Source organism: Neovison vison, chromosome 1, assembly GCF_020171115.1.
Source record: "Neovison vison isolate M4711 chromosome 1, ASM_NN_V1, whole genome shotgun sequence".
Lineage (NCBI taxonomy): Eukaryota > Metazoa > Chordata > Mammalia > Carnivora > Mustelidae > Neogale > Neogale vison.
The window spans coordinates 178,070,152-178,092,856 of NC_058091.1; the positions used below are offsets into that span (position 1 = coordinate 178,070,152).

Sequence of the window (22,705 nt, forward strand, 5' to 3'; positions counted from 1 at the left end):
ATTCAGTAATTTTAAAAGTAATAGTCTTCAGTGGTATTCACCAAGGAAAGGAAACACAAAAGAGAATAGTAGTAAAAAGAGGTAACGTAAAACATTTGAATGAGACTAGAGTTTGAACTTAAAATGATTCTCAGAAGAACTGGTCATTCTTACTGGTGGCTTTTCCCCCCCTTTGATTCCTGCCTGCTTTGTTGCCCTCCCCTGACCCTTGTCTGGTCAGCCTTGTTTGGTAAGTTCACTGTTGTCAAATCTCCATCTTTTTCTTACTTTCTCCAATTCTCTCTGTAAACTATTTCAAATCATGAACCCTAAGTTTTTTGGAATAATGACTGATTTTATCATACATGCCCTTCCCCAAAATGCAATTATGCCCTATATTTATTTTAACTATATTAAACTATGATTTGTTTTGTGGTAAGACTTTCTGTAATGCTGGTACAGAAAATTTTGTATGCCTTCTGTGGCTAAACTAAAGTTAGCTTCTTACAAAAATAACCCTGTTTGGTTTCACTGCTTCATTCAGTGGACTTTTTACTCATCCAATAAATTCTTGAGTGCCTTCCATATGCCACAGTATGTGCTGAGCATTGTGGCTTATGGTGGACAAGACAAAGGATCTCATCATGAAGGAGACAGATACATGAGCAGATAATAGTATTAAGTTGCTATAAGTGCTGAATGTAATTTGCTCAGGAATTTTGCACAGAGGAAAAGGCAGGGAGGTACTCTGAACTTGATGTCAGGTGCAGACTTGGACACTTCTTAGGAGTTACTTCCCAAGTCACTCCCAACATAAGTCTTTAAAAGTATGTTTGTTTAAAAGCTAAACACAGTGAACTAGTCAAACGACAACAAAGAGAAACTACGATAGATATTCCAAAATAGGGCTTTGGTTACTTCATTGCTGGAAGAGCTGAAATACCAAACTATGCAAGATAGAGCTGTCCTGAGATCAGCAAAGGCTGAGAAGCCACCACCACTCCTTGGGCTGAAAGGGCAAACGAAGAAGGTCTGTTACCACCTTCAAGTTAGGATGACTGTGCCTTCTAGTGCAAGTGTGAGTGCAAATGGTGCTAATAGTGTCTGCCTTGTAGGAGCTGTTGGCATGTAGGGGAAACTGCCTGTAGCAAGACAAGTGTGTGTGTGTGTGTATGTGTGTGTGTGTGTGTGTGTCTACGTTTGTGATATAGATATATATAGATAGACAGACTCTTACCAAGTCCTCCTCTCTACCTCTAATCTTCTGCCTAAGCCTGCCTTTGCCCAGCCCTACCAGGAAGCCAGTCAGCTGGCAAAGAGCTTAAGAAACACAGTTGTTTCTGAGAGAGTGGATCTGAGAATAAATAGGCAAATGAGTGCACTCTTCATTGGCAAATGAAAAGCCAGAGGTGGGGGTTTGGACATTTTGAGGTGGTCTCAAGAAGGGGGGGATGTACACAGAGATAGTAGCATCAGCCCAAACCCAGGACATGGAAGAGCACAGGATATGCCCAGACTCTCAGTTGGCGTTCTTAAAGTTTCCGGTGTGAGCCAGCGGTTGGTCAGAGGCTCTCAGCAGGATTGGCTCCTTATGACTATGGAGGAATGGGCCATCTGTCTCCTAGGCAGTGGGAAGACACTCAAGCATTTTCAGTAGGCCATCTTTGTGTTTTAAATCACCAGATGGTTGGGTAGACACAGAGAATGATTTTGAAGAATAAAAAGTGTACTAATATTTTGGCTTATATTTTTGTCCTTCTCTATGAATTCAAATAAGAAACAAGGAGACGAAGCTGTAATAAGAAGTGGTCAGAAGGATGGAAAGGATAAAAACTTAATTGAAAGGATGAGTGAATGTCAGGTGAGGGAGAGGAAGGGACTAGGAATAATACCTAAGTCTCTAACCCTAGCTGAGCAAAGGAGGATGGTATCCCAAGTCAGGTTTTTGAGATGGAGACTTGTGGGAAAGCCAAGGAGGGATATCAAAGAGCAGGTGGCTGGCTATATGTGTAGGGGTCAGTCATTGAGTGGGATGTGGACCAAGACTTTGGACACACAGGGAGCAGAATATTGGAGCTGTGATGGAAAAAGAGAAAGAATGTCAGACAGGTCCATGGGATATTGGATTTAGTATTTAGGAGCTGATCTTGTTCTAAGGCATTTTTAGTGGGAAAAAAAAAAAGCAGTAGAAACTCAAACATGGGGAGTTAAGTCAAAGAGCATGGGAAAGTGGCAAGTGTGAAAGTAGATGCCTCTTTTGAGAAGTTTGGACAAGAGGAGGGAAAAAATGGGGTGGAATCCAGAGCCAGGATGGGTCTTATGTGTAGTACTGGTGGGACTTGAGGATGTGTGTGGTCAGGTGCCATACAATCAGAGATGGGCTTCATCTTCAAAGGACTTAATAGAGACAGAGACTCAGGGTCTTAGGGCTGGAGTCGGGCCTGGAGATGGTCAGGGGAATTTTCTGCAGCTGCTTGCCGAGGAACTTAGCCCTATGTTGAGAAAACTGTGCATCCAGAAGTCCAGCCTTCAGCCATGAACCCATGTAGCCCCTTCCACTTACAAGCTGAAGGCACTTTCACGACTGTATGATTTTAGGACATAAATACTCAGAACACCCGAGGTTGTAGAGCACCTTTGGACTAGGTTCACAATCTCACTGACCCTGTGATTGCCCCATAGCTGTGTGTCAACAAAAATGTACACAAGCATACAAACCTAGCTGTATGCATTTGTATGAACTTGTACACTTACACACACACACACACACACACACACGGCTAGATATATTTCGTTGTGTCTTGGAAACTCCTCATTGGGAGCCTGAGACTCAGAGCAGCTATGCCTCCACAAAGCTTTCACGATCCATTCATGACTGAAGCCAGGCATTCTCATAGCCTGGCCTGAAGAGTGTCAGATAGATACAGCCCCACTCCACACTACTCTCCAGTTGACTAGGCCTTTCCACCCTGGATAGCCGGGGGTCTCTCCTCTGGCACCTCTGGCATTGAGGGGCAGAGCGACTCCCCTATACCCCGGAAAGCTGGTCCCTTCTTACTTTGGTAGCTTGTCCACTGACAACCAGACTTCTGTGTTCTCATGTCATGCCTTCCCCAGATTTAGCCCACAGAGCCTTTCAACCCTGGGCTCTTCCGATCCACATACAGCAAGGAAAGGTACCACTGGGGGCCTTACACTTGTGGACTTTTCATCAAGGCCTAGTTCTCAGATTCTCTCCTCTTTCCCTGCTCCCAAATTTCTTTGAGCCTTTAAATCCAATATTTCTCCCTGTTCTGATCAAGGCCCTGCCCACCCAGTGCTCTGTGAAGCCACACTGCCATTAGGGGATTCCTGATTTGGGGATGTCTCAGCCGGAACCAGCTGGACAGGTTACTCGGGATTATTGAAGCTAATAATACCTTGTAGGTTATGGGGAGGATTTCAGGAGAAAACTTGTGTGTGAAGGACCCAGCTCAGTGCCAGCCTTAATCAATCTTCTCTGCCTTTCCCTGCCCCAGTGGCCTAGAGCTCTTACCCACATTTCCCAGCACTTAGCGCACTAATATAATTAGCAACATTAATGTATCTAAAAGGCAATTACCATTTAATTGCTCTGACCCCAACCAGCCTGAAGTTCCATTCCATTCACTTCTAATTTGGAGCTAGGGGGTTTTGGTCCTACCGGGCTGGTCACGAAATCACTGCCTTATAAAGAATTGAACAGAACTTCAGGCAGCCATCGATTACAAGGCAAAAGATTTGGTAATCCTCTCCATTTTGCTCTATATAAAAATGCAAATATCAATTTGCTCTTGGCCAGTGGACAAATCAGACAATTTCAAGCAGCAGCTTTCTGTGACTTAGTGAATTTTGCTGCTTGGTTAGACCAGCCCCGTCTTTCCAGAAGGCGTGCCTTTCCCCATATGCGCTCTACGGATCTTCATTGAAATAAATTAGTGCTCTTGTATAGATTCAGACTTAGAATCAAGTTTCAGGCATCTCATCTTAGAAGACATTTATTTATATTACATACTCAATTTAAAGGAATAAATGCCCTTCCCTCAGCCTGCAAAGTTTGTTTATCTTCGTGCTACTGTGAGAACCTAATGTTCAATTGAAGGCCGTGTGTATTCTTTTTTTTATTTTTTATTTTTCCTCCTCCTAACCAACATCGCCTAAAGTAACAGCAGTCTCTAATCAAGGGAAACCCGAAGTACTTTGAGACTTTTGAATCCCAGTCTTTAATATTAGAACTGCATATGTGTGTTTGAGGAAACCTAGATTGCCCTAAGCCACACGGAAAGCATTGACATCTGAACCGCTCCACATGTGATTGGGAGCTTAAGGAAAATCTAAATAACTCGAGCAGTTTGTGATTTGGAAAACAGCCTGGGCCATATAAATTTCCCCCCTTCTTTCTTTTCCTGTTAAATCTAACGCCAAAGTAAATGGAAGCCGTGGCGAACCTTTGAACTCCTCAGTTCTCCAGTGACCTCAGGCTGAATTGGCAGAAGCAGTGATGCATTTCCAAAGGAAGACTTCTTTTTCCCCTTCCCTCCTTGAAATGCACACGTGACCATTACCTACCCAGGTGGAATATGCTGGTTTGCAGCCGGCCCTCCCCAGCTCTGTGCTGCACTGGCCCCGTGCTGCCTCTGCAAAATGGGCTTTGCACAGTCAGGAGCTCCTTGCTGCAGCCATTGGGACTCCCTGGAATTGGCCCCCGGGCTTCTTAGCACCACTGCCTCACAATTCAGGCATTTTTTCCCCCTTGCTTCCCTTTTGGAAAGAGCTGTTGGAAGCAAGAGGTCTGGAACGTATCCACCTGTTGCTGCCAGTTTCAGCAAGCGCTTCACTTGTCCCAGCTCCCCTTTCCTTTTTTATGAACTGGAGAATGAAAAAAAAAAAAAAATAGCCATGCCACGAGAGTCCCTTTCTCTGAATGTCTTATTTTTGTCCTTGTGACCAGTTTATCTTGTATGATGCGTTATTTATGCATAATTAATAACTCCATGTAAAATATATCTTAGGACAAATGACCTAACATATTTAATGTGTGTATGTATATGTAATACAGTATATATATTCTGTTGTATTACATATATTACATATATATTCATATATATTCTGTTATATTACATATATATATATATATATATATATACACACACACACACAACATATTACACATGACTAGACCATTTTTTGCCTCTCAAAGGCAGGGACAGTGGCAGTGGACATTCTCAGCCGTGTGATTTCTTAGGAAGGTATCTCTTCAGCCCTTCTGTGCCCTTCTGTAAAGAAGAGTACTATCCATCCATCTAGACGATATTCACCAAAATGTTTACTACCCCCCCCCTTTTTTTTGACAGATCACAAGTAGGCAGGCAGAGAGAGAGAAGGAAGCAGGCTCCCTGCTGAGCAGAGAGCCTGGTGCAGGGCTCAATACCAGGACGCTGGGATCATGACCTGAGCCTAAAGCAGAGGCTTTAACCCACTGAGCCACCCAGGCGCCCCTACTCCCCTTATATTTTAATGTATGCTGTTTTCTAGTATGGAAATAACCCTGAAGGGGAGAAAAAAATGATACATTTTACACTTTCGCTCTAAAGCAAAGGAACGCATTGCATGTTTGCTAATCCTTTGAAAACCAAAAATTGTTTATGTAAGCCTTTATTTTGGGGGACTGTGGGGGTTTATAAAACGTTTTTTTACCCTGAGACCTCAGCTCTGAAAAGTCAGTGTTATTGGCCATCAATTGTTACTATTTGGGCATATTTGAGAAATGGCGTCACATAGACAGTTTCTTAGTGTATTATCCCCAGATCAAATCTTGAATTATGATTATGGTCTCATGACTATATTTTGTCTGTTTAAGGCAGTTCTTCCTTGCTCTCCAAATTCATCCCAGGTGGTCATTGTGCCTCTTTAAAACACAAATCAGGAGTACGGTGGGGGGTGGGTGCGGGGGTGGGGTGGCTCACTAGTGCTGGAGAGAGACTTTCTCTGTTCCAGTCAGGCAGCAGGGACCAGTGTACAGAATATTTCAAGATCTTTATGGATCTGGAAGTCTAAGTTCCTGAAATGTGTAGCCTTGGAGGAGGGAAAACCATTGCCTCTAAAAATCTGCATGACTTATATTATAAACCTGAGGAAACTCTTCTCTAAAGGATTTGCTTAGAGGCGTTCCGTGGTGGGAATGTCTACGGTAAAGCCTTTGGGGAAGATAGAGAATAGTCCACAGAGAATCCATAGTCTGACAGCATGTGTGGAGATAGTGACTGAGAGCCAGGGCTTTGGGAATCTTTCATATGTGGCGTTGATTCCTGTCTCCATTACTCAGTAGCTTTGAGCAATTTACTTTCTAGACTGCTCCTCTATTTACTCAGTAAAACAAGAATTTTAGGTTTTAAATAAGATTCAGTTTATAAAGGAACACACCAACGTGGTGTCTGGCTCAAATTGGTGTCAGAGGAATATTAGTAGATGTGAGCCTTGTGATTGTGTCATTACTGTTATTTTTACCAGTGTTGTTATGACTAACATCATAAGAAACTCAGGGGCGCTGTTTGATGGAGTGTAAATAATGCTGAGTTCATGGATATGTTTCAGGGAGGAAAAATGTGGTGTGAGGATTCTGAGGTGGCTCTATCTGTCTTAGGAACCAGTTAGGGATAAGGGGGTTAATAGGAAGGGTCAGCTCCCCAAACACCACTCTCTTCCCACTTAGCCCCTGGAAGCTGCCATAAACCTTTTACACATATCCCTACTGAAGGCATTTGGTGAGTACCAAATACCGATCTAATCCTTAGATAGATAATCTGCCCATCTCTTATCTCCCAGATCTGGATTTTTTGCTCAGGCCAGCATTGTTCTAGTATAGTAGAGATCCAGGGAGCATACAATCCTGTCCCCTCATCGAAAGCCCTGATTTGTAGCATTTGATCATTTATGTGGTGTCAGTACTCGTAGTGTACCCAATTTCAAGCTCCCAGCATGAAGCTGGTTGTGTGTGGTTGCTCAAGTGAGGGCAGGCTGGGCCCCATAAACCACTGAGGCAGACTGAAGCATGAGCTGGGACCATATGGAATGGGATGCTTGAAGCAGAATGTAGAAGTGGAGGGAAAGTAGTTTGTCCCCAGCACAGAGCATTATTACATACTTAGCCAACAGAATTCATCCAGGAATGAATTAATGGCTGATTTCTTGAGCGACATGTTCCAGCGCTGTTCTTCTGCCCTTGCTCTTTTACACTCCAGACATTCCTAGGACAGAAGTCTTTTCCAGACTTCTGTGCACTGGGGGATGGGGAAGTGGACAGGTCCACTTAATCACTTCCCAACGATCAGAATGTTTCTTTAAGAAATCATTGGGAAATTTGGTCATGGACATAATGCCCATGTTTATGAAAGTGTCCTCCTCATGTCCTCTCTTCCGCCCTCCTTTTTCTCCTCCCTTCCCTTTTTTATTACCTTCCCTACTGTAAATGAGAATATTTCCTAATATCTCCTTCATTATGTGAACAATGCCATGACATCTTCAGGATAGATAATAGTATTCCTGCTTTGTGAAAATGGTAGAGGTACTAGAAAACTGCCATACCTCACGAAGCTGCCTTGTTACCATCACTGGTCATTGGTCTTTTTGTTATTCAGAAATCTTATTATTCAGATACCTCATTTCTTTGATTTTTTTTTTTTCCCATGAGCAGACAGTCATTTCAACCACTGGCTACCTTTCCTTTGCAGTCCCAAGTTTAATGTCATTTTCTCTCCTATGGTTGTCAAAAACTGTACCACGTGCTATCTAGGAAATTGCATTATGGTGGCTATAAATAGATTTCCAAGAATCTTTAATTAAGTGAGGACACCTGGAACTTTCTCATCGCAGTTAAGTCCCCGGAGATGATAAAACAGACTCCCCTTGGAAAGCTGTTCTGTTTTCCGCCACCCATCATTGCCGGAGCCAGTGGGACGCTATCACAGACACCTCACAACTGTTAGGATGATCGGAGTTGATGTTCTGCCACCAACCAGCTTTGCCAGCCTAGTGGACTAAAAAGCCCAGGTCTCCTCGCTAAGACGTTTTCCAAACACCTAATGACTTCAGAGAAGACATCCGTGATAACCAGTTGGGTCATTGACCATGAAGCCATCTGCCAACGTGCTTGAAATCGTTGCTTGCGCCCTCCTAATCCTCGTGAGCGTGGTTGGAAACGTGTGTTTATTTTATTCCACAAGGAAGTGTACCGCCGGGTGTTTACAGACGTCCTTCCTCCTGATTTTCAGCCTTGTGTTTGTCCACCTCCTGAAAAACTTGGTAGTGAATGTCCTGAAAATAATTTATTCTTCCGGTTTCATGTTGGATTCTGCAGGCTGCAAAGTAGTGCACTTCACAGCTTCCCTGACAACCTTGCTGGCCATCTGGTTCGTGTTGCACTTTGCCTTATTCTACCACTGGAAGCTTTACCACGCTGTCCACCTCTTGAGTGAGGCACCCAACCTCGACCATCCGAAACGTTCTTGGAAGGTGCTGTGTGCCCTTGTGGGGGCTGGGTTGGCGGCGTACCTCCCGGTTTTACTGTATGCTAGAAAATCAGAGCACCACAGTGCAGGAAATGATACAGACCCCTTGTCTCCTAATAGGATTTACGTGGATTGTCTAATTGACTATGGAAACCGGCAGGTAGAGTTTTACTATGGGAAAATATTCTTAGCTCTGATTGATATTCTTCCTTTAGCCACCTTAGTCTTTGTCTGTTTCTGGATGTCTGTTCTCCTTTTGGAAAGAAAGAAAATGACATATGGCGACATCTGGATGGGAGATGATGATTCAGAAGTTGAAATCCTTAGAGGGGCCAAGTTCAGTATTTTATTAATGTGGCTGATCACTCCACTTTGGATTTCTCACTTTATCTTAGTCTATTTCTTAAAAGACTTGGCAGCCTGTGTCTTTTTTCCAGCTGTTCTCACAGCTCTCTCTTCAGGCTTCTCAGCTCTGAGTCCTTTCCTGCTCATGTTGGTGCACTACAGAATGAAGTTCATATCCTTCTGTGGTCCCAGAGAGGAAAGACCCACACTTCCACCTGGAGAGGTTATTCTTTCTCCCTACGCTTAGTGGCAAAGAACTCAGTTTCTTTTTTTTTTAATTACTTTTTTTGTTAATTCCAGTATAGGTAACATACAGTGTTCTATTAGTTTCAGGTGTATGATCGCATGGTCTAGCAGGTCCATACATCACTCTGCGCTCATCACAACAAGTGTGCTCCTTAATCCCCATCATCTGTTTCAACCATCACCTCCCACTCACTCCGCTCTGGTAACCATCATTTTCAAGAACTTGCTTTTCATCCCTGGGAAATGGGCCCTGGCCTGGGAAGGTGCAGCTGAGGCTTCCCTAGCCATCATCACTAGACAGTTTTTGCAAAGGGGCTCAAAGATCCCCTCCTCTCTGAAAGCAGAGCTCCGGGGGAAATGGCAAGAAGGTAACGTGAACACGAAGTTTTTAAAAGCTAAAGAACAGTCATCAGGACATTTGCCATTGGGGACAAGACCGAGATTTTGAATGTAGAAATTCCAAAGTGAGCGACCAAGGGTCACAGTCTGGAAATAAACTCTACGTAACAAATAATAAGTATTTATCCTCGGCCAGGTATTGCTTTCGAAAACAGGGCATCGTTGAAGTTAAGGCTGATACTTCCTCACTGAATTGCTATCAGTACTTGACACTAATCTTGTGTTTCCATCATATGTTTTTCTTAACATGCTTTGCCACGTGTTGAAAATCATTCATGAAGTATGCAGTGTTCAATTTTTGTACTATTAGTCATAGTACCTCATCTAAGTGGGAAGCAGATTGCATTCATTTTCCTTTAGGAGTCTTCGGTAAATTAGGAGTAGATGAAAGCATTGGATCAAAGAATTAGTGCTTGCTTAATCATCCTCTGAGTGTATGCATCGATGTGCAAATATTTGGTTACTGAGCTAAGCTTGCTTAATTACCTACAAATCAGACTATCCTCTTCTTCAGAAAAAAAGAGTCACTCACTTTACAGAGAGTTTATTTCCTCTTTTGGTTATTAAGTCAGTACATTTTAATTGGAGGAATTGATGAGATCTCCATAGTAATCTGATTTCTGGATTTGGATTCAATAAAAATAAATACTTTATAACCACAATTAATTAAAAATACATGGCCATTGGGATGCCTGGGTGGTTCAGTAGGTTGAGCATCTGCCTTCGGCTCAGGTCATGAACCCAGGGTCCTGGGATTGAGCCCCGCTTCGGGCTCCCTGCTCAGTGCGGGGGCAGGGGGGCTGGTTCTCCCTCTCCTTCTACCCCTCCTCCCTGCTTAGCTTCTCTTTCTCTCTCTCAAATAAATAAATAAATAAAATCTTAAAAAACAAAAACAAAAAAAGACAACATGGCCAGGATTTTATTTTTTACAGGGAGCCAGTATAGCCATTTGGACTTCTTCAGATTCAGGGAGTATTTTAGATATCTTATGATGTGTACATGTTGTTTTAAGCATTGGAATTTATGCTAATTCTCATTAGATGCTTATATTTTTTTTCTTTCATTTTCCTTCTTTATTAGTAGACATGGGGTTTATTATACTGTAGTTCTTGTGACTGGATATCCCTGTATTGAGATTCTTGCTCTGTAAAGGCTGCATCTAAAATTATAAACCTGGATCTCATTAACAGGAGAAACTGAGAACATCTTTGTTGCCATGAAGTGCTATGGAGAAAAGAAATTTTAAAGTAACCAAGGCCTAAATTTTGTAGGGTTTTGTAGGCGGGCGTCTGTCCCTTGTATAGCACTGGGAATTAAAACAGACACACACACACACACACACACACACACACACACAGACTTAAGGTCTTCTAGTTTTCTGGGTGGTCTTCATGGGAAACGCTCAGTGGCGTCCACGGAGGCAGTTTAATTAGAAGGGCACTAGGCATGGATCCTGTATAATGAAGTTAACAGCTGTGGACATGGAGGATGTGGGGAAGAGGTCACCATCTTTTAATTAAATGCAGATGTAGCCAGGGCTGGGATGAGCTATCGATCTTAGGTAGCAGCTCTCAAGTGCGGTTCTGGGATCAGCAGAATCAGCATCACCCGGGAACTTGTGAGAAATGAAAATTCCCAGGCCCCCACCCAAGCGTATTGAATCAGAAACCCTTGGGTTTGGACCCAGCAATCTGCTTTAATAAATTTCCTGGGGGATTCTCCTGTGGACTGAACTTGGAGAACACTGGTTTAAGGCTGCTCAGGAGTTCAATCTTTACAAACGCTGGGAGGGAGGAGAACTCAGCCAAGATGGCCGACTCCTGATAGAGTCTTGAACACTCTTCGTGTATATTGCTATTATGTCTACTTCCGTCTAAAAAGGAATCGAGATTGTCATCTGTGTTCCATCCACCCTCAATAATAATTGCCAAGCAAATCCACTGCAGAAATCAAACAATCTTTGCAAAATCAGAAGTAAAGCATGACCGCTTCAGGTGTGCCAAAAATTTGGAACTTGGATTTGGATAGTTTCCTATACATAACAGAGTAAGGGATCCAGTTCCAAAATTATTCCATAGTTCCTTTCCAGAAGCCGGTGGAAGACACGACTGGCTAACGTCCAGGCTCAACTTCTCAGTGCTAGAAATGTTTCCTTTTTCTTCCCAGATAATTTCTTTTTGTTTGGGCCTCATTAGGTCATAGTTTTGTCCTTGTAGAATTGATAAGTTTTTATCTACAACAGAGAGTAAATCATATTCTCACTGAATGAACATCACAATTCTCTTTTAAAAATTAATTCTCTTTAATTCTCTTGCTGTCTCTCAATCTCCATATTTCCTTCACATTCCTTGTGGGATCCGGGTGGTAGATGAGATAGGTCGAGGGAAGTTTGACAGAGATTGTCATGGAAGCACTGAGGTGAGAGGTCCAGATGGGTCAAGACTGTCCTGAGGTCCTGCCCCGCTTATAGGGGTGTTCCCACTACCATCTCACACCACACAGAGTCTTTGTGTTAGGAGGCTGTCTCTTCCTCCTTACAAATATGGGAGTCCCATCTTTCACCCTCGAAGGATCCCTCCAAACTTCTAGACGAACAATTTCTTGTTGGCGTGGTTGTGATCTCATAAAGCGGCCTGTTCCATTAAGCCCATTCCAGTTACCATTAGGAGGAAGTCTGCTGAGATTGGTGTCCCCAAAACTTCCTCTAAAATCAACCCTTGGGATTAAATCTTGCCTTTACATGGTGGCTCTTTGTGGTCATAGAGGGAGAGGAGATTCTCTTCTCCACCTTAGATGCTTCCTTGGCTGTGCCACATGAGACAGCTTTCCAAACCCCAGCTGTCCTGACTTCTTTATTCTGTCTTGGTACATAATAGTTTGCCTCTGACCTTCATAAGAAGGGACATCCAGAACCAAATACAGTATAATATTTTCGTGTTTAGGGGTTTGTCTCTACTCTTTTCTGTTATACATTCTCTTGTCTTGTGAAGCTCCTCTAAGTATGGTTCTTTTTCTTCCTCTTTCCAAAAAGATTTTCAAATAATAAATTTATTTAAAATCTCTCTCTCTCTCTCTCTCTCTCACACACACACACACACACACACACACACCACAATTTAAAAGTACCTCATCCTCTAGGCTTAACCACTGAAGTCTTTTCAAGCTCTAAAACCTTTGGAAGTTGGTTCATGGTCAGCATTTAGATTTTAGAAATAATGAAGTGACCTGCAAATCATTTGCAAGAATTTTAAACTATAAGCAAGAGCTCTAAACTACCAAAAGGCCAACCTTTGTAGGGATTTGTCAGAGCAGTGCTGATCTCCAGAATGAGGTTTTCCAACAGAGGGCTGTGTTACTTGCCTTTTTTTTTTTAAATTTTTTAATTTTTTATAAACATATAATATATTTTTATCCCCAGGGGTATAGGTGTGTGAATCGCCAGGTTTACACGCTTCACAGCACTCACCAAAGCACATACCCTCCCCAATGTCCATAACCCCACCCCCTTCTCCCAACCCCCCTCCCCCCAGCAACCCTTAGTTTGTTTTGTGAGATTAAGAGTCACTTATGGTTTGTCTCCCTCCCAATCCCATCTTGTTTCATTTATTCTTCTCCTACCCCCTTAAGCCCCCATGTTGCATCACCACTTCCTCATATCAGGGAGATCATATGATAGTTGTCTTTCTCCGCTTGACTTATTTCACTAAGCATGATACACTCTAGTTCCATCCACATTGTCGCAAATGGCAAGATTTCATTTCTTTTGATGGCTGCATAGTATTCCATTGTGTATATATACCACATCTTCTTTATCCAATGACCCAGCAGTTACTTGCCTTTTTAATAAGACATCAGAAAAGACATTCATCATTGTTTTCTTTGAAGTTGAAGTCAAAATATTAAACCAAAACGTTGTGGAACATATTGTTTTATGGACCAGTTCAGGGACCTCTTTGGGTAAGGAATGTTAGGTGTGCAAAGATCCATATACTCTTTTTCTGTTGAGATTCTGCTGGGGAGGGAAAAAAGTCGTTTTCTTGGCATTACAGTTTGTAAGCCCCCAAAGCAATACAATGAAGAATTAGGGATGTCTATGGAATTCTGACCCAGATGGTTCAAAGGCATACCCATGTTTCAGAACGATCCGGAGGGCAAACCAGTAGAGTCCCAGAATTAGTGGGAAATGGCTTGTCTGAGCTTCTTTTCTCCTACTTAGTGGTACTTAATTTGGGCCAAAACATCCCTGTGTTTCCCATCTGTGAAACAGAAAGGAAATGACTACAATTCGTGATACACACACTCTACCTCTTCACAGAGTTGTAATAAAGTCAGATAAAAAAAATTAAAGGTGACTTGAAAAAAGTCAAATGTCTGATACAAGCAAAGTATTACTTTGACCCCTACAGTTTGGGGCAAGCTGGAATAAGGGAGAAAAGCAAACTTAACATCAAAAACCCTGGCTGTGTGTCTGTGAGGCAATTAGAGAACCTCTCTGAACCTCAATTTCTTTATCTCCACCAAAGAAATTATAAAGGTTTTCAGAGCCTTTGTGAAACATAAATGGGAGTGGGTATGTAGAAACACCTAGACCCTGGGTATAAAGTTTGTTCCAGATTGGGCACCAGACCCAGACCCCAGTATAGAGCTTTGCCTTACTACCATTCCTGTGGACAGTCACACAGGAAGAGCGACACCCGTTCCCTGGGAGCTGGAGCAGGGTCAATATGTCATCTCTTGTTTGATAGCAAACATTTACTTGTGTTTTCTCCAACCAAGCTGGAAAATGTGATATTCCAAGAAAATGTGCTGTGTTTACACTCTGGTTTTGGAAATAATCCCCCGACCACCCTCGCTTACCACTCTGGCCTGCACCCTCCAAGACTCCCCCTTTGGAGCAAAAACAGCAGTAGGTAAGAAATCAATGTGATCCGCCTATCTGAAAGTTCTGCTTGAGCATTTTCAGCCTTTGCCCATGCTGCCACCACTGCCTGGGACACCTCCTCCAGCCCTCCAGCTCCCCTCACCACTCACACCCTTGTCCCTCAGCGTTCAGCTTAGACCTTACCCGCCTCCGACAGGCTGCCTCGCCTCCAAGGTCTGGGTTGGGTGTCTCAGGCTTCTGGGGGTTCATTTCTCATAGTGAGAACCACATTTTACTGCAATGGCTTGTGTTCTTATCTCTGCCCCCTTGTACCGTACGCCCCACACCCGTGTGGAGAATGTACACGCAGAGAGAGTCCTTACATGAAGATGGAGATGAAATCTCCAGAGCTCGTGCTTTCCGCCTTACCCCGTGTGTGTACTTCTTGGCTCCCCTTCAGTTGCCTCTTGCCAGTAGAAATGTCTTGCCTCTATCATTTTTCTGCTTCAGAACGAGGCATTTAGCGACTGCCGTGTTTCTGGCCACTGCTGAATCAAAGAGTAAAAGAAACTGAATCCAACATTTGGAATGAGTTGCTTCCTTGCCAGCCAAGCTACTGAGCCAAATGGGGACGACATTTCATATATTTCACTTTTTTCCACCCGTGCTTTCCAGTACTTAGTTGGTGATTTTTGGGGAGGAGGGGGGAAGCTCTTGTTATACTAAAGAAAGTAAGTCCAGTATCTGTGTGTAAGCTTGCAAACTGAACATGTATCCCAGTACAGATTTGGCTCTTTGTGTGTGTGTGTGGGGGGGTGTACATGTGTGCGTGTGCGCATGCACACAGGGCTGTAGGCTGCTGTGTTTTCCCAAGTACCGGTGAATTAAAGAGCAAAGAAAGAAACTGTAGTGCACATCGATAGAGATTACCTCATCACTTTGAGTCCTCTGCTCATTTATTTTGACAAGCCCAACTTCGGTTTAATCACCAGGCCTTCGTAGTCGACCGGTAAACGGAGCAATAGTGACTTTGGCAGCAAAGGAGAGATCTGTGTAACATGAGCCTTCAGAGTGAGTCCGGGCAGACTCCCTATTAAAGGGAGTGAGGCAATTCATTTTAAGAAGAACTTCAGTAGAGCAACTGAGGTAATGTGTGACTGTAGTCACAAATCCATGAGCCTTTTACGAGCCAAGCACACCAGAATGTGTACCTTAAGTGAGTGTAGCTTCTCACAGAAATTTTGTGGGCTTTCAAGCTTTTTCCACTTGATGATGCCATTAACCAACAGATTTTTGGAAGTCTTCATTTGGAATGACTTTTAGAGTGCATTTTCAAGTCACAACAAAAAAATAAAAAATATCACCTGAAGATCAGCATAATACTAGAACAGGGGAAGGCTATTTTTTTTTAAATTGCTTGCTTCCTTTTCTTTTTTTAATCCATTTGGACTTCTCCTTACTTTGAGCTCTTTCCCCTACTGAATCTTCCCTCAGAGGAAGCAGTGGGGCCATCACTGAGGTCTCTTATGAGAAGGTGACATGGTGTTGATAGACCCATTAGGGCCATGAGCCCCTTCTGTACACTTTACTAGCCACTGGAGAGACTTCTGTTTTTGGCAGTTTATCAAAATTCCATGAGAGTAGAAAAAAAATCCTATAGACTTTGTGGAGAGTTGGTGCTCATTAAGTTGTCCTTTATCTCCTCTGACTGGGCATCCGCTTGGAGCTCAGGTGGAATTTCTCCCAATACCTCGGGCACAACAAAAGGAAGGGGTAATGTGTCACCAACAGCTTCTGGACAGCATACAGGTCCCAGCCACCTAGTCCTATGTCCCCACACTCTAATATTTTCCTTCCTATAGATTTTCCTACTGAAATTGGTAGCACTTAACCATTGGGAAATATTTTCTTTACCTTTTTCTACTCTCCCAAAAGCTTTCATCTTCATCTCTCCCCACCCTTAAAAAAATATTCAACACAGAACCTACCTACCTAAGTGAATAACAACTTTAAAATGGCTGACCTCCATGATGAGAAAGGAAAGGCCTAGCTGAGCTTGAAATGGAATGATTTCAGTCAGTCAACAGTAGCTAAGGTAGACAGATCCTGTAAGAGGTATATTGGGGTGAAGGGGGGAAGTAATACAAAAGAAAGCCTTTGGGACCTTAGAGAACCTGGGGCAAGTGACTGTAACTTGTAGGGTCAGGGCCGATGGAGGCGGGGTATAGTGCAAATTTATAAATGACTGGGTTTTGAGATCTCAAAGGGGTCCAAGGCCAACTACGATGCACAGCAATAAAAATCTCATCTAAAAGTATTTTTCACCTATGTGTAAACCTGTTCTTGTTGGCCCTATGTAAAGTTAGCTCTCTTGTGTCCAAGCTGCTACTGTGGCCAGGTGGTGGATGGCCTTGGTTTTCTTTTGGGCTTGCACTTGACACAGCTTGTGCCCTTCCCTCTGGTTGCAACAGCGAAGTAGCACCACATCAGTCTATAGCAGCAATCACAACAAAGCCAGAACCCTTCCTTCCCCCAACTGTGCAGTGAAGGAAACCGAATCCCCACCTTGCGACATTTGATGACGTGTGTGAAGGTTTTCTTTTTCTAGTCCTAGGCGAGAAAATGGAGGCTTTGTGAAAGCCCAAATTATAACAAGCTGGTAACTTGTGTGTAAGACGTTTTCTTGTTGCTGTTGTGGCATGAGAATTTAAAACAATCTTAGAATACGAGTATGATCTTGGAATACAAATGAAGTAAACAGTATTTGGCAGGAGGTACCCATACCAGAAGCGGGTGGGTGATGGGAATTATTGTTTAATGCTGAATTCCTCTGACGGATCAAACACTCACATGCCCTCAAGGCCAGGCAGGGGTCCTCAATGAGGGGAGCCGAAGAAGGGAAGCTGGTGAACTGGGGAGCACATGCCTGTCTATGAGGCAGCTTAGCTCCAGCCAACTGTTGTCATGGGGAATGCGGATCAGTGTTGGCCAGAGCCTCAGATATTTTTAAAGCAAAGCCAGAAATCCAGAATTTTATGTGAAATCACCCAAGGTCTACAAATTGGCAACTCATCTCGTTTTTTAAAAAATACTGTTAGGGCCAGACACATCACATCTGTGGACCAGACTCCACTCACGGGCCTCCGGTGTGTGCCCTCTGTAGCTGTGTATTCCCTTAGACCATGTAGTTGGGAAAGGGGACCTGCTGGTTTCCACTGTGGGCTGGCGTGCGGGGGTGCACGAGATGGTGTCACTAGAGCAGGATGAGAAAACCATAGGCTGCCCGGCCCAGTTCCCTTATCATGTTGGATGATTTTCAGCCACTGCTCTAAGCTGACTTCATCCCTTCCCATCTCATCCCTCATTCCTCAGGAGTCCCCATGCATGCCACGTGCCCCACAGAAGGGCAGATGTGGAGGTAATGTAATGCCCACTGGGACACCTGTGGTCTCACTCTCTACTGAAAAGGAGCAATGAGTATCAGGAATGTGGCTGGGTTGGTGAACCACGGAGATTTCTGCACTTTATAACCAAGGATGTAGCACTTTCAAAGTGCTTCTCTCTTGAAAGAGAGACGCTCTGAAACCAGATAAGAGGAATTGGGTGGTAGAGAGAATAAGGCATCTTAAGGAGATGGACACATGTAGAAGTCTGTTAGGAGGAGAGGAGGGTTCTGGATGCCCTGGCCCCCTTTGTCTGAGACTGGACCACCCAGCCCACTGAGATAAATATGGGCAGTGACCCAGCTCTTCCCGTCATGAGCTGGAACTCTTGTAACTCTTGGGCTCTGGCTTATGGAATAAGAAATCTCACTACCATCTCCAAGTCTAACCATGAAGATCGTCTACTTTAACGTCATGCTCTATATTATGCACTGGCTATGTCCCATTAGAATGACTGCTCTAGAGTGGATACTGCTGAATGTATCGCCAGAACACCTCAAACAGGGGCTTGATGATTCCTTGTGAATTTGCTTTGACAAGACAAGTTCATGTGCATTTTATATTTAGTCTGTATGTCCTTATGTTTAAAGATGCGCTCCAGGGACGCCTGGGTGGCTCACTTGGTTGGGCGGCTGCCTTCAGCTCAGGTCATGATCCCAGTGTCCTGGGGTGGAGTCCCACATTGGGCTCCTTGCTCGGCGGGGAGCCTGCTTCTCCCTCTGCCTCTGCCTACCACTCTGTCTGCCTGCGCTTGTGTGCTCTCTCTAACAAATAAATAAATAAAATCCTAAAAAAAAAAAATAAAAATGCACTCAACCCCCAGTCTTGAAACATGATTTCCTGCTTCATCTCCCATGAATCCATGTTTCTGCTGAGAGTCTTTTTGTCTGCACCTCATCCTGACGCCCACAGTCATCTTGTGTTCACCAAGACCATGGGAATAGAGTATGTAGGTGAACCATTCAACCTGGAGTGCAGATGTAGTGAAAAGAAACTAGATTCGAAGGAAGTCTGTCTGCTGATGAGCTAGAATCCAAATAGTCTGGATTGTCTCAGAATCCACCAGAATGGAATAGAAAGTCATTTTGTATAATTTGCAAATATGAGTGTGCATTATTTTTCTCTGAAAAAACTTTGTGAGGATTAGAGGAAAAGTGATATATTTTTGTTCCAAGCAGTTTGCTTAAGAACCTCTTCTTAGGGGTGCCTGGGTGGCTCAGTGGGTTAAAGCCTCTGCCTTTGGCTCAGTCATGATCCCAGGGTCCTGGGATCAAGACCAGCATTGGGCTCTTTGCTTAGCAGGGAGCCTGCTTTCTCCTCTCTCTCCTTCTGCCTGCCTCTCTGCTTGCTTGTGATCTCTCTCTCTGTATCAAATAAATAAATAAAACCTTAAAAAAAAAAAGAACATCTTCATATAAATACAGAATAAATACAGTAATAGATATATAAATACATAACATGTATCGGTATTTATTATTTAACATTAATGATTAGTATGACTAATATAATTATTGTATAATTATTCATATTATGCTGATAACAATTTAATGTATAATATGTAAAATTGATATATAATATTATATATATAACAAATACAAATTGATTTTGTTTTCATTTTAAACCTTAATGTGATTTCAGAAGAAATCACCTTTTTTTTTTTTTTTTAAAGGGGAGGTGGGGGAAGAGAAGGGCAGAAAGAGAATCTTAAGCAGTCTCCAAGCCCAGTGTGGAAGTCTGTGCAGGGCTTGATCTCACAATCCTGGTATCATGACGTGAGCTGAAATCAAGAGTCGGACACGCAGCCGACTGAGCTACTCAGGTGCCCCCTCAGAGAACTTTTAGTATTTATTCTAAATGGATAATCTCATTTGAACATGGTAGTAGCCTCCTAATCCTTTCTTGGATCAGCTCTGTATGCACTATAATTAAAAATATGTAAACGGGGTGCCTGGTTGGCTCAGTGGGTTAAAGCCTCTGCCTTCAGCTTGGATCGTGATCCCAGGGTCCTGGGATCGAGCCCCACATTGGGCTCTCTGCTCAGCAGGGAGCCTGTTTTCTCCTCTCTCTCTGCCTGCTTGTGATCTCTGTCTGTCAAATAAATAGAATCTTTAAAAAAAAAAGTTTAAAAAATGTAAAAATGGTATATACATGTGGGAAGAGAAGGAACACTGGAAATTAAATCACCTCATGGTTTTGAGGTATGGATAGCAAGTGATTTTTTCTCCCCATTTATTGTAATTAACTGATTTGTATAGCTTAAAAAAAGAAAAGATCTCAAAATGAGAAAGCAATGCAATGCCTCCCAAAGGAGTCGTTTTTACACTCTTGATCTTATATTCTTTAAACCCATTTTCATCATTAATTAAACCCATTTTCATCAGCCTAGATTTATTTTCACTTTCCAATAACGTATTCCTTAGTCGTCTTATTTCTCGGTCTCATCAAAATACCCCCTTGATTAGAGAACGGAAAGAGGAGAGAATACATTATTTCAGAGGCTCAAGTCTGAATACAGAAGACGGTTTCTGTAATAAGCAAGACAAGTTACAGGAAAGGGGATCTCGTTCGCTCTCAGAGTCGGCGCTGCAGGAGACGCTGTGCACTCAGGCACCGCCCGGAGATCTATATTTCTGGTCTTGACATCTCTAGGTGACACTGCCGCTGCCAATGGTGATGATGATAAGTGATGGGAAAGCGAACTGGGAGGTGATGTATCTTCCTTGACAGATTTAAAGGATTGCCATAGGCAGCCCAGAGGCAAGTGCTGATGGAGGACATTCTGACGCCTGCCTGTGTCTGGTCACTGTGGCACAGTCAGGCAGCGCTGGCAGAAGCCCAGAGCCAGGGGGAAACCCTGGGGTTTACATTTATGCCTGGATTCTGTTGGGGGGTGGGGACAGGGGGTGAACTGGACATCATCCTACAATGTCTGAAGTAGCCATTACTGTTGGTTAGTTGGTCTCTGTCTTATACTTGGGTTACTTCTGTGGGGGGGCCAGGATTTACTGCTTCATGCACGGCTTCCAAGGATATGCCTGCAGTAGACATTGGAATATGGTGACTATCCTACAGTCTTGAGGTTTGCTCCCCATCCCCAAAGCCCTGCTTTTACCCAGGGTGTGGTAAGTGCTAGGTGCTGGCTAGGTCAGTCCTAATATTGGTGTCTGGGGAAGCGGCTGACCTGAGTTACTGTCCTGGCAAAAATACGCAAGCACAGATGAAGTGAAGTGAAACAAAGGCCCTTGGGTGCTCCCTGGGGAGCCTGAGGAGCTGAGCTCCTGTTCCTGAAAAGCCAGGCTGGGCCATCCGGAGAGCAGACCTGTGCTCCAAGGCAGCCCTAGCACCCAGTGACTCTTCTCATTCTTGTTTGTTTCTATATAGATGGGAGTTCGGGTTATAAAACAGCTAACCCTTTTGCTTTTCTTTTTTGCCTCTGTCTTCCCCAGGGCTTTTATAAGTATTTGACTTGAATCAAAATGTGCATAGAGGAATAATGGAAGCGCCCGAATACCTTGACTTGGATGAGATTGACTTCAGTGACGATATATCCGTAAGTAGCCCTTCTTGCAAGCGACGCTTGATGGGATTCTGCCTTCACCTCCGTGGGCTGCCTTATCCGTAGATCCGAAACTCTCCCGATCGCATTTAGCAGTTGACAGCAGAAATCCCATGTGACAGACAAAGTGTGGTTTTGGGGTTTCCTAGACCGAGAAGTGAATCTCACTTGACGGGATGTGTGGTGGGGGAGGGGTTTGACCTCACTGATCCTCCTCTTCCCTTCCTAATCTGTTTCCTTGTCAAAATTTTCACTGAGTAATGTATAAAGTGCCTGTGTCTAGTGCACGACTATAACCCTTCAGGGATAATTCCCTTTATATGACTGGCTTTGCCGCAGCCGGCTTTCTCTGGCGTTCACAAGGACACAAGGATGGCCAAATTATTAACTGATGAGCAATAAGAGGAATCCTCCCAGTCCCTCTGGGCGTCAAAGCACAGGTTGGATGCTTTGTGGGGAATACTGAGAAAGCGTCATGCCTTGATAAGGACTGGACAGGCTGCCCTCTGAGGGCGCCGTTTAAGCCTGTCAAGCTGTGCGGGCTGATGAGCTTCCTTGTTCTCGCAAAAGCCGCCAACTTCCTGCTGCCTCCAGCTTCCCTCAAGGTGGTTCTCAGGGGTCATCCTTACATAGCCTGCATAGAGCTGATTGTGGCTTACCCCGGGCCACACAGTCAGTTCTGTCACAGAGCCAACCGGCAGCCACGTTGGCTTCTCAGCCCTGAGCCGAACTGGGCTCTCCCGAGTGTGTGAACCGAAGGTTGCTGTTTCTGAGCTAGCCTTCTAACCTTTCTTCCCAGCGCCTCCACGGTCACAGTTGCTGACCCCACTTTTCATCACTCTCTCAGGGCCTGGAGCTTTGGGTCCCTGCTAGAAAATGGTCTCAAAAAGATAAGCTGTTTTCACACACTTCTGGCAAGGGGTCATTTCTCTACTTCGCCATTCACTTTGAAGTAAAATTTACATACCATGTGCAAGAACTGGATTACTAGGGTGAGTTTGATGAATGACCTGCTTTGTACAACCTTGGATGAGTCCTTGTGTACCAGGGGCATGTGAATTCAGTCTCTCCCTATCCTAGATTCCAGACAATCTTTGTTAATCCTTGTCAAGACCGACGTGAAGTGAGTTTCTTCCTTTCCATGGTTTGTTCCTGTCTCTCTCTCTCTCTTTTTTAAAAAATATTTTATTTACCTGTTTAACAGAGAGAGATTGCAAGTAGGCAGAGAGGCAGGTGGGGGGGGCAGCAGGCTCCCCGCTGAGCAGAGAGCCAGGGGCTCAATCCCAGGACCCTGAGATCATGACCTGAGCCGAAGGCAGAGGCTTTAACCCGCTGAGCCACCCAGGTGCCC

The 22,705-nt window shown here is 43.8% G+C and overlaps 1 protein-coding gene across 3 annotated transcripts in view; it reads left to right on the forward strand.

The window, feature by feature from the left end:
* Positions 1-22,705, forward strand: part of LOC122916393 (synuclein alpha interacting protein) — a 236,251-nt gene that overhangs the window by 134,265 nt on the left and 79,281 nt on the right. For all 3 annotated transcript variants that reach the window (XM_044263735.1, XM_044263724.1, XM_044263713.1), the window contains one exon: positions 21,245-21,348. In XM_044263735.1, coding sequence (XP_044119670.1) covers positions 21,292-21,348 — 57 coding nt within the window. In that variant the 5' untranslated portion in view covers positions 21,245-21,291. The remainder of the gene's footprint in view (positions 1-21,244; positions 21,349-22,705) is intronic.